Consider the following 12,637-nt stretch of genomic DNA (forward strand, 5'->3'; position numbering starts at 1 on the left):
CATCAGAACTGGACACAGGATTCCTGCAGGGGTTATGCCAATGCCAAATAAAGGGCAAAATAACCTCTCTGCTCCTACTCGAGATTCTCGTTTATGCATCCCAGAATAGCATTAGCCTTTTTGGCCACAGAGCGACACTGGAAGCTTGTGTTCAGCTGATTATCCATCATGACCCTCAAATATTTTTCAGAGTCCCCCACCCTGGCCTGTATTCTGTGTTCATAGAGCTATACATTCACATCTAATCATGTTAAAATGCACGTTGTTTGCCTGGGATCCAGATTGCTCCATATTGATGACCTGTCTTCATAATTATTTCCCACTCTCCCATTTTTTGTGTCATCTGCAAACTTTATCAGTGATGATTCTGTTTTGTTTCAGGTCACTGATAAAAATGTTTAAATAGCATAGGGCCAAAACCAGATCCTTGCGGGATTCCACTAGAAAAACACCCACTCAGTGACGATTCCCCATTTACAATTACATTTGGAGAACTATCAGTTAGCCAGCTTTTAATTCATTTAATGTGGGCCATGTTAGTTTTTTAATCAAAGTATTATGCAATACCAAGTCAAACATCTTATAGAAGTCTAAATATATTACATCAACACTATTACCTTTATAAACCAAATTTGTAATCTTTTTTTTAAAAAGAGATCAAGTTAATTTGACAGGATCGATTTCCACAAACCTATGTTGATCAGCATTAATCATATTACCCTTCTTTAGTTCTTTATTAATTGAGTCTTGTTTCAGCTGCTCCATTATCTTACCTGGGGTTGATGTCAGGCTGACAGGCCTATAATTACCTAGGTCATCCCATTTTCACCCTTTTTAAATATTGGTACAACATTAGCTTTCTGCCAGTCTTGTGTAACTTCCCTGGTGTTTGAAGACTTACAGAAAGTCAACATGATTGGTCCACCCAGCTCATCAGCCAGCTCTTTTAAAACTCTTGGTTACAAGTTTTCCAGACCTGCTGCTGTAAAAATGTCTAATGTTTAGTAGCTGCTGTTCAACATCCTTCTGAAACACTAGTGGAATGGAAAGAATGTTATCATATGATATGACTACAGCATTCCAGATACAGAAAAGAAATATTTATTGAATGTTTCTGTCTTTTCTCCATTATTATTGATAATTCTACCATTTCCATCTAGTAACGGACCAATACCTTTGTTAGGATTCTTTTTGTTCCTAATATACTTAAAAACTCTTTCCTGTTTCATTTTCCCTGACTCATACCCTAAAGTCTTTGCTTTTGTCTCCATTCATGTCAGGATAAGAAGTACTTTCCCACTCAGCTCATCCTGTCCCCTTTGCAATTCCGGTGCTGTCCAGGGAACGTTTGGATGTGATGAGGAGTCGCTGAAATGTCGCTGTGGAATGCAGGCGGTTTTCATTCAGATTCTGCATGTGACATATCAGCGAACAGCAGCCGCTGAAGCAGCGGTCACATCAAACCCACGGCATGGCAGGACAGGCTCCCCCAGAGAGGCAGCCGGATTGCTGAGTGGTCTTGGACAGTCTGTGACATGTTAGTGCTCAGATGGGTGCAAGCCAGGCATGGGGCTGGCTGATGATGGGCAAACACCCCACACTGCTTCATCTGCAGCCTGTGCCATGGGATGAAGTGATCCCTTGGGCTCTCCCAAGCTAAGCAACCCGAGGCTTGTCCAACCCGTGGCTGGGAAGCCACGCTAGTGGCAGCAGAGAATGGTGTGAGTTACTGAGTAGGGGTTGTGCTCTCCCCTCAACTAGGGCCTGGCAGGTGGGTGCTGTGGTGGCGGGTGGGTGACGGACTCTCTCCTCTGTGTCAGTGCTGACCCTGGTGTTCCAATGTGCTGCCAGGGGCTCCTGGATGGGAGGGAAAACAGAGGTTCTGCCAGAGACGTCTTGGCATCCCCCTAAACCAGTGAAGGGTCCGTGAGCGCCTTCCCTGTAACAAACCAAATGAAGCTATTTAAGGGTGCATCCCATAGACCAGAGACACCAGGAAAGATCAGTGCACAGTGAAGAAACCCCTGGGCATCAGGAGAAGAAGATAAAGTGTGGTATAAATAACAGATTGGTCAACTACACCTCAACCTACTGTACATGGACAGCACGCCAAGCGCGTGCTTGGGGCGGCAGGCAGGCTGCCCTCGGCGGCATGTCTGTGGAGGGTCCGCTGGTCCCGCTGCTCCGGTGGACCTCCCGCAGGCAGTGAAGCCGCGGGACCAGCAGACCCTCCTCAGGCACGCCTGCGGGAGGTCCACTGGAACCGAGGGACGGGCGACTGGCAGAGCGCCCCCCGCGGCATGCCGCTGTGCTTGGGGCAGCAAAATGTCTAGAGCCGCCCCTGGACAGTTGAGTATGAAATCGACTGGAGGCACATTGTAAAGACAGATCACACGTCGGGTCAGGTCTAACTGTTGTTTAAATTGTATATTATTAAGCAAAGTGAGTTCATGCATATACCTATAGTTTTAATTATTTCTCAGTGAAATATGGTTAAATTTGGTTATTGTGTAAAAGCAAATATATCACTTCTGTATACTACTTTGTTAATTAATATAATAGTACCTTATCAGGAATGCACAAAACTCGAGGGCTGGGCAAAAGACTATTCCATAGTCTGGTATCTTTCAAAACAGTAGGTTACAAAATCTAGATGGAATGATTGGTTAAATTTCAAGATTCTCTGAATCTGGCTATCTGTTTGATTTGCAATGTGCACACATTGCTAAACTGTTTAATCAGACACAAAGAAAGTTAACAAACTAATTGCAGCAATTGATATAAAGGCAAGGAAAAACTAGAGTGGTAAAGACATTATTTTTACTGCTTATGGGAGTTACATGGTAACTACTACAACCAACTCATTAGGAAACATTGAAGAAGGAAAATTGCGTGACCTCCATTAGTGATGAACAGCTAACAGGTATTGCCCTCAGTGTATAACAAAAACTGTGGCTAACCAGCAGTACGTTGAGTTATGGAGACAAATTCCCTTTAAGTACCAGTCATAATTCGGGTTGAGTGACACGGTATCTTAATGGAGATAATGTGTTGTTAAAATAATCTTGCTCAGTGCCTGGTTCCATGTACATTTCTTTTATAGTTTCACTGCCAATATTGGAGCCTGACACAGGAATATTTAATAAATTGGTTCTGATCATTCAGTAGGTTATCTGGAAGACAAGCATCTACAAGAAACAATCGGCTCTGTCAACTAGCAGTGTATCACACAGCAATACAAACCTGAAAAGCGCCTCACACAGCTTTCAGTGGTAGCTGTGTTAGTCTGTATCAGCAAAAAAAATGAGTCCTTGTGGCACCTTAGAGACTAACAAATTTATTTGGGCATAAGCTTTTGTGGGCTAAAACCCACTTCATCAGATGTATGAAGTAAAAAATGCAGGAGCGGGTATAAATACATGAAAGGATGAGGGTTGCTTTACCAAGTGTTAGGTCAGTCTAACGAGATAAATCAATTAACAGCAGAATACCAAGGGAGGAAAAATAATTTTTGAAGTGGTAAGAGAGTGGCCCATTACAGACAGCTGACAAGAAGGTGCGAGTAACAGTAGGGAGAAATTAAGTTTAGGTTTTGTAATGACCCAACCACTCCCAGTCTTTATTCAGGCCTAATCTGATGCCAAAAGGACGCCTCATTTTTTTTTTTGCTCACACAGCTTGTTATGCCAAGGATGCTTTTGGCGTTTCAACTCATGTGTGTGGTCACAATGGTTCTGCCCAGTATGAGACAGAGAAGCTGGCCACTTCTGTCTCCTGCTCAGGAAAACTTCCCAGCAGGTGCTAATCAGCAGGAAGGGTAACCTATAACATGGATGGACAGTACCGTGTAGTAACTAATTACAAGAAGTTTATATATAGAGGCCTCACTTGTAAAGTCACTACTCCACATTTCTGTTTTATCCCTCATGTACCTAGCACTGTGGGACACACGATAATAATGTCTATCCCAGTTTTCAAAATGAATCTATTATCCAAAGTGAGCACCAATGAAGTTAAAACTTACTTACCAGTTTTAATGTGCATATTAATCACTTTAAATTTAAAAACATTACTAGACAAAACCACACACATTCAGATTAGCAGGGACATGCACAAGGCAGAACAAGCCTTGAATAACCTTATTCACGATGGGGATCTTAAAATACTGATTTCCCACACCTGGACAGCGGTTGCATTTAAGGCTTTGTTTGTGTTACAAGGTATCTTACTTTTAGCTGTGTTAATTATCTGTTGCCACTTATGGAGTTTGTTAAAACACTTTAAATCACATATAAAGGCCCTCACCACTAATTCATACATTCATTTGGCAAAGGTGTCGCCTTGACAATAACAATTATCAAGGCAACAGGTGGGGGCCCTGCTAAATAATATATGCTGGCTAGCATATAAATATACATCATATCAATAAAATGCATTATCTGCACCATACAGACGTATATTAGTATGCACTGAGCAGTAACATTCAGCACAAATATTGTAACAGCAATACAGCCCAAACCAACCTATACAGTAATCCTGTTCACATATGCTAAGTATCCCATAACTGCTTGCGTTTGCTGAAGTAAGCATTTGGCATAAACGGGTAGGAAACTTGTCAAAATCCAGAAACATCAATTCGTTCTATTTAGTACCAGCTAGGGAAGTACCTTCACGGACCAGTGCCTGGGATGCTAGTGTACAAAACAAGCTAAGGAAGGAACAGAATAGCAAGTTAGGGAACTGGGACAAACTTCTGGCTTAGACTGTAGCGACATGTAACTTGTAAAATCATCATATAAATAATAGCAGCTGGGATGTGTGACTTGGGGAGTGCACCTTCTGCATGAGGTGAGTGCACCATCGCTGCATGAGGCTGCTCTTTGGAGACTGGTATTGTACAGAACCTCTTCCTGTACCAGATTAATAAACCTGACACATTGGTCATTTAGTCTCTTGAGTATTCATCATAACAAACCAAAGTGTGATCAAGTAATTGTCTCTGCAATTTATCAACAATCCTATTCTAGTCAAGTTCTCACACTGCATGTCACCCTCATATCAGCCTGTATCTAGATTGTGTTATTTCCTTCCCCCGCCACACACACCCAGGGCATGGCACCCTCAGATCAGCCTGTATCTAGGTTGTGTTATTTCCTTCCCTCCCCTCCCCCACCCCCTGCCACACACACCCAGGGCATGGCACCCTCAGATCAGCCTGTATCACCTCCCACACACACCCAGGGCATGGCACCCTCAGATCAGCCTGTATCTAGGTTATTTTCCTCCCCCCACACACAGCCAGGGCATGTCAGTGTCACTCTGTTCTCTCCCTCGGATCACATCACCTTCCCATGGGCTCCCCCCCTCCCCCGAGCACAGCACCCCACTAATCTGGATGAATCTCTGCTTCCTTTCCAGGGCCCCCCTCTGCTCCTGTGAACCTGGTCTCCAGTGTGAATGGCACCTCGGTGACACTGGAGTGGGCTCCACCCCTGGACAAGGGGGGGCGCACTGATATCATGTACAACGTGGTCTGCAGGCACTGCACGTGGGACCTGGGCCAGTGCGAGGCGTGCGGCAGTGGGATCCGCTATGTTCCCCAGCAGATGAGCCTGGGGCAGGCTGCCCTCACCGTGGCCAACCTCATGGCCCACATGAACTACTCCTTCTGGGTGGAGGCTGTCAATGGCGTGTCCCACCTCAGCCTGGAGCCCAAGAGATTTGCTGTTGTCAACATCACCACGAACCAGGCAGGTAGGAGGAGCAGATACCCCCAGGAGGCTCGGCCCATGGCAACTGATGTGAACACTCCCCGCTGGGCCCAGCTGGACCTTCTCCCAAGAGGGGTCAGCATTTGCCGAAAGGCCCCCCGAGGGATCTGAGTCTGCCCTGGCTTTCCCTACGCTCAGAAGGGGAATTAGCCACGGTCACTGTGTGTGGGGAGCCTGTGACAAATGCTGGCTTGTCATGGTGACCATGGTAGCTCCCAGACAGGCTTCTGTGAGAAATGGCCCTTGTCTCCTCAGCCGGGGTGGCAGCGGCGCTGGGGAGACGGGACTGCCTGGGGCTCACTGCTGAGCCGCCGTCTGCAGACGCACGCTTTGAGCGAGGAATTAATCTTCTTCAGTTCGCTTTCAGCCCGTCACATTCTGCTTCGTCGCCACGTCTCCAACACCCTGGCCGTTCCGCTGTGGCCTCACGCTGGGCTGCTCCATTTCCACAGGAGGCCAGGGGCGCACCGGACATTTGTTTATTGACAAGGAAACTAAGTGGAGCATGAACCCCTAGGCCTACTCCTCACCTCCCTTCCCAAAGGGCCACGCAAAAGTTCATGCTCTGTCTAGTGCTCCTTTCCCATCTCACACAAGGGCCAGCAGCTGGCAGGTGCCTGTTGTTTGCTTGGGAAAGTCTCTCTCATGCATATCTTGTCTTTTCCAATCCCTTGCTGAGAAACAGCCTCTTTCCCCAGGAAGCAGTTCCCCACTTCAGCTCAGAGCAGGACCCTGGGGCCCCTCTCCAGTGCAGGGACCGGCATTTCCAGCTGTGCTCCCCAGCTGCAAACAAGCCCAGGGAGTGTTACGTGATGAGGAGCCTCAGGGCTTGCCTACGCTTACAGCACTGCTGAAGTGCATGGTGGAGACACTCCCTACGCTGACAGAGAGCTCCCATCAGCACAGGTACTCCACCTCCCCCAGAGAAGCCCTCCCATCTACATAGCCGCGGGGCTAGATCGGTACAACTACGTCATTCAGAGATCCACACCCCTGACTAACGTCGTGATACGGATGTAAGTGGGTAGGGTAAACCAGGGCTCATTCTGCTCTCATGTACAAGTATCAATCGGGAATAACTCCAGAGAAGTCAAGGGAGTTGCCTGGGTCAGCTCATAATAAGGGAGAGGGAAACAAGGCCTTTTATTGCAAACTGTCTCCTGCAGCTGCCCAGGCTCCCAACTGATCCCCCTCAGAGGACATCCCCCCTTTCCCTAACCCTCCTGCCGGCCCCGCCCCAGTATTATCACACCGATGCTCAGGGGACGGGCACTAAATGCCCGCAATGGCTTGTTACATAGACAGATGTTGAATGCTCCCTAGTTAGCTTTTCTCGTAGAACAGGTGTAGCTGGGTGCAGCAGAAACAGGCCGGTTGGAAAGAACAGAGGTTTAGCCGTGTGGCTGGAGGTGTTTAAAGGGATGCTGCAATGTAAAAGAGGCACCAGCCTGCAAAGCGGAGAGACGTGCTCAGTGCGATAGTCAATGATCGTTCTCAGTCATCCCGACAGCTCCACCACTCAGAGCAGCACTCTGGAGAGGGGCCAGATGGGGACTGTGCTGGATAGACCATACTCCCTGGACTGGCTCGGCCCAGTCAATCAATCTTTGCTGAGCTCTCCGGGGAATCTCACCAATCCCTGGAGTTCAGGGGTGCCAGGGATTGCTGTGGAGTGCGGAGCCTCAGTGCTCTGCCCATGGGGATTGCTTTGACTACCGTTCCCTTCTGTTGTGCCCAGCAGGGCTTCCTGGGGCTGGGCCACCTTCCCCATGGTCTGTGTCTCCGCTAGGGATTCTGACCTTGCATCACTTCCAGTTAGTTAATATGGTCACACGGGCCAGTCTGGACGCTCCCTGAATGTTTGTTCTGGGTCAGCGTTCCCCAGGGCCTGTCTACACACAGTTTGTGCTGCTTTAACTATACTGTGATCTAACCCAATCCAGTGGTAGCGGTACAAAAGCTGGGAGTTCATCATAGAATCTCAGGGTTGGAAGGGACCTCAGGTGGTATCTAGTCCAACCCCCTGCTCAAAGCAGGACCAAACCCAACTAAATCATCCCATGAGTAGGGCAGCTCATAGGCTGATCCCTGGGGTCAACCTCATGGCCAGGAAGAAACATGTGGGGAATGTCCCGAGGAGCTTTGACAAAGGCGTGAGCTGCACAGACTCATTCTTTGTGTGTGCATTAGAGCAAGAGGCAGCAAGCAGCCCAGTCGAAACATGCACTTTACTGCACCACAGCAAACTGGCTAGTTGAGGCCCCACCCGGGACTGACCTCCATGAGCTACGGTGAGGTAAAAACGACAGTGCTTTGTCTCCACGGGAATAGCACAGCCAGTGCTACCTGGAGTTACCCGTTCAGTGCCCAGACACCACAGGCCCCATCTTCGCCTGTAGTCTGCCTCCAGCAGGGGCTTTAGAAATGGCAAGACCCTTTCCCTGTAATGAACCAGCCAATCGTGCAATGCTAGAGGTGGGTGAGCTATCCCTGCCTGGCCCCCCCTCGGAGCCTGTGTGGTTAGTGTTAATGCTGATCGACATGCAGTTCTCTGGCCTTTTATCTGTCTGCTGAAAGGCTGGAATCCCACAGGCAGAGCCAGGCGGGGTGAGGCGGTTTCCCTTTGTTTGGTCTCAGTTCCCTGGCCTTTGCAGTGATGCCATGGGACAGTGCTTCCCGGGGACACAGGCCATAAGGCGGCCAGACCTCTCAGGTAACCAGTGTTATGATGCATCCTGGTCCATAGCTAAAACACTAATGCAGCTCCCCTGTAGCTGCACACCACAGCACTGAGGGGTGGGTGTGTGTGTAATGTTACTGCTCACCCTCCCCCACCCGTAAAACTGGAATAGTCCATTATGACTACTCCCACCTGGCACACCAATGGGGCATTCCATCATTGCTGCCCCGAAAAATAGAATATTCGATTGCTACCCACCCATCCACCCAACAAAACAATGGGGTGGTCCATTATTGTTGCCCCCCACCAACTGAAAAAATGGAATATCCCATTCTCGCTCTTCCACCCACCCATCATAACAAGGGTAGAACATTATCATTGGCCCCATGCACCCGCCGTAACACATCGCCTCTGGATCACCACGTGTGAGCCCCTCTTCGGGGAGAGGATTTCTGCAAGCAGGGGGCCCTGCAATCTAGCTGGCAAAGGCACAGCAAGGTCCGGTGTCTGGAAGCTGAAGCTAGATACATTCAACGTGGAAATGGGTTAATTAACCCCTGGAACAGCTTGCCTAGGGATGTGGTGGATTCTCTGTCATTTGGGGTCTTTAAATCGAGAGTGGACATCTCTGATCTCAGTGCTCGGGGCTGGATGCAGGATCCCTAGGTGGGGGTCTCTGGCCTGGGCTATGCAGGTCAGACTGGATGATCAGAACGGTCCAGCCACCCACCATGACACTGGAGTCCTTCATTGGTGCGCTCTCCCTCTGTGACAGTGCCATGTTCCATTGTGCCTCCCGGCATCCATCCACAGCGATGGAGTGAAACGATAGGCAGCCGCAGTGAGTGTGCCCAGGGCCCGAGGATGCCAGCTGTGCCGATGAGGGGCTCTTCCTGCCACTGGCACATAGCCTGGCCTGGCCGATGATTAGCTAGACAGGCTTGAAAAGGAAATCAATCACTCTGAGCCCAGCTGGGCTCGTCTGCACTCTGGTGCCATGGCCTGGGCTGGCAAGGGTGTAACTGGGGCCCGCTGACCAGCAAGGTTTGTGAATCTGCTCTACCTTTGTGAATCCAAAACAGAGAGAGCAGCGCCCATGGCCTGGGACAGCAGGAGGTTGCTGTCCCTCCTCACTAGGGAGTAGAATGGAGTTCTGGGACAGATTGTGCTTAAATGTGGGGGAGTCTGACGAGTCAGTGCTGTGCCGGGGCCCCAGGCAACTGGACAGCAAGGTCCTGCTCTCAGGGAGGGTGCTAGACAGCTGGGCTGCCCTCTGGGCGTTTGCCTCGGGACCCCAAGATTGGGGCAATGGCTGGACTCTGAACAGGCTCCAGAGATCCAGGGATTCCCAGTCTGCAGCATGGCTCACTCTGTCCCTGGAGACAAGTCCAGTTTCTGACGTTCTGTCATCTGCATTCTCAGCCCCATCCCAGGTGGTGGTGCTTCGCCAGGAGAACACGGGTCAGAACAGCGTCACGCTGCTGTGGCATGAGCCGGACCAACCCAACGGCATTATCCTGGAGTACGAAGTCAAGTACTACGAGAAGGTAACAGCGATTTACTGGTCCAGCCCCCGCAGCCTGGCCAGGGTGCATTAAGCCGGGGTTATAGCTTAGGCTGTAGTTTGCATGATGTAGTTACTGTTACCAGCCAGACACATCGAGAGGGTTACTGCCAGGCCCCTCCCCAGTCCCTGCACTGTCTCAGTGAGATCTTTGCCTTGCTATCCAACAGGACAAGGAAATGCAGAGTTACTCCACCCTAAAATCCAAAGGCACAAGTGCGACTGTCTCTGGGCTCAAGCCTGCAACCCGCTACATCTTCCAGGTTCGGGCCCGGACCTCTGCTGGCTGTGGGAGGTTCAGCCAGATGGTGGAGGTGGAGACCGGGAAAGCAAGTGAGTGCACAAGAGGATGAGGATGGGGAGAGAGCGGACGTGTGTGCGTGGGCACGAGGGTTTAAGTGCAGCATCCAGACACACAGCACTTGGTCATTGGGCTGTTTGCCTTGGACTTCAGCCGGAGCGGGATCCACCGCACAGTCAGTGGGAGGCGGAAGGGGGAGGAGTAAGTGAATGGGGAGGTGAGGGCAGAGTCAGAAGGGAGCGGTGGTTCTGCTGTCCTGGAAGCCAGGCTGGGAGTGCCAGGCACTGATGTTGGTGCAGCAGCTGGCATCTGGATGGAGAGGTTTGCTTGAGGGATTATGAGCAGCTGGAAATGGATAATGGCACATGATAGTGTAAGTGGGTGTGAGATGGGGAGGGAAAGCTGGGGGTGGGGGCAATTTGAAATCTTGGGCCTGGGACACTACACTGCATACTAGGAGAAGGGCAGAAGAGACCTCCTTGGGTCTGCCTTCCCTGCAGAGCTAGCCCACCATCCGCACACAAACTCCTCTGACACATCTCCAGAATACAGGACTCCCCCCCCCGTCCATCGCCTGCATCCACCTGCCCATCTGTGTGGGCCCACCCCTGGCTGCATCACTCTGCACGGAGATGCCACCTCCACCCCTGTTGCCACCAGTGTCCTCCTGCATCCAGTTTCCTCCTCTCTCCTCTCGTTTTCCCTGGACAAAGGCATGTGTGGTGCTGCGTCCCTCCCAGACAGGGCCACTGCTCCACAAAACGAGGACTGTCTGGCTGCAAACCGGACAAGTGGTCTCCCGCAGTGCGATTGCTCTTTGCAGTCAGGATGCAGGTGAAATCACTGCGGTGTGACACTCCTCCAGGGCGTTCCCACAATCCTGCCCTGTGCCCAGAAGGACAGACATGTTCTCCCACAATGCACTGGGAAAGACTCACAGAGTGTCCCAACTGACTGCAGCACAAAGAAGCACAAGACATGCCCCCAGAAATCCTAGCGACCCAGTGAGGACATGGGAACCCTGGCAGGGTTTTGCAGTGCTTGCCGAGTCGCTGTGGGGGGAGGAGTGACACTGCGACCATCAGACAGAGGGAACAATTCTCCCAGGGCTCCTTATGCCTTGAGAAGCGCCATTGCAATGATTAGCGCAAGGAAGTGGCAGCCAGCATTACTGGGTTCTGCACTTACCTCTGCCATGGGTTTGCTGTGCCACACTGGCCGGTTCAGCTCCATGCCTCAGTTTCCCCATCTGTAAGGAGATCCCTGCACTGGGGGACAGGAAGATTAATTCCTTTCCCGTCAAGATCCTCAATGGAAGGTCTAGCGATGGGACAGAGTGTTACATATTATGGAACGTAGGTTTACAGAGGGTGGGTTAGTGGGTGCCTCACACCAAGCACATGCGCCTTGAGTTCCCCTTCTGTGATGTTTCTCTTCCAGTAGCTCTCAGGTACGACACCATGACGATCATCTGGATCTGCCTGACCCTGATAACTGGCCTTGTAATCCTGCTGGTGGTTCTGATCTGCAAGAAGAGGTAGGAGACCCGCGGCGGTCACTGCATGCTGAACTCAAAGACACTTCATGTTGGCTCCCCCTAGAGCTGGGGCAAGAGACTGCGTTTGCGCCACACCTGGGGATTCTGTTCCGTCTGCCTGACAGGGAGTGGAGCGTCATTGAGAGCAGGGGTGGTGGAGACAGAATGGCAGGGAGCAGGAAGCAAACCAAGTCAATGTTCTAAGACAGCATTTCTCAAATGCAGCCACCGTGGCCACATGTGGCCACCAGGAGTGTTTCTTGCAGCCACCGCCTCCTGTGCAGTGATTGGAGGGGGCAGTGGCAAAGCATTCACCCCTTCCCCAGGGCCACCAGTAGGGGTTGGGCCCTGCCCCCTCTGGAGCCACAAACAGCAGAGGAGCAGGCAGCCAGTGTGAGTTCCCCCCTTTCCCAGGGGTAGTGGGGCTTGGGCTTCTGGTTTCTGCCCTAGGGCATTGGGTGGCAGGCTCCGGCCATGGGGTTTCGGGTTCCAGGCGCAGGGCTTCGTGCTCCATTCCCCAGCCACAGGGCTCTGGGCTCTGGCCCCAGGCTCACCTCCCCCATCACCCATGGCCCCCGCTGCCTTCCCCAGCCCTCCATTGCCCCTGGACCCCGCTGTTTGCCTACCCACCTGTCCATTCAGAGCTTAATTTGTCCCCAGGCTTGCCGGGGCTAAGTCTGCTGTGAAAAGCGATATGAACAAACCTACAAATGTCAGCTTTCACAGGAGCACACTTACTTAGCTAGCAAGTCTTAAACAGCAACCAAAAACCCAAAAGAAACAA

At 50.8% G+C, this 12,637-nt stretch overlaps 1 protein-coding gene across 4 annotated transcripts in view; it reads left to right on the plus strand.

Moving 5' to 3' along the window:
* The window catches only part of EPHA8 (EPH receptor A8), a 131,719-nt gene that overhangs the window by 91,201 nt on the left and 27,881 nt on the right, over nt 1–12,637 (plus strand). For 3 of the 4 annotated variants that reach the window (XM_039509366.1, XM_039509369.1, XM_039509368.1), the window contains 4 exons: nt 5,419–5,754; nt 9,874–9,998; nt 10,186–10,348; nt 11,757–11,853. In XM_039509366.1, coding sequence (XP_039365300.1) covers nt 5,419–5,754; nt 9,874–9,998; nt 10,186–10,348; nt 11,757–11,853 — 721 coding nt within the window. The remainder of the gene's footprint in view (nt 1–5,418; nt 5,755–9,873; nt 9,999–10,185; nt 10,349–11,756; nt 11,854–12,637) is intronic. The other variant, XM_039509367.1, reaches the window with a different exon arrangement.

The sequence above is a fragment of the Mauremys reevesii genome, linkage group 21 (genome assembly GCF_016161935.1).
Source record: "Mauremys reevesii isolate NIE-2019 linkage group 21, ASM1616193v1, whole genome shotgun sequence".
NCBI lineage: Eukaryota > Metazoa > Chordata > Testudines > Geoemydidae > Mauremys > Mauremys reevesii.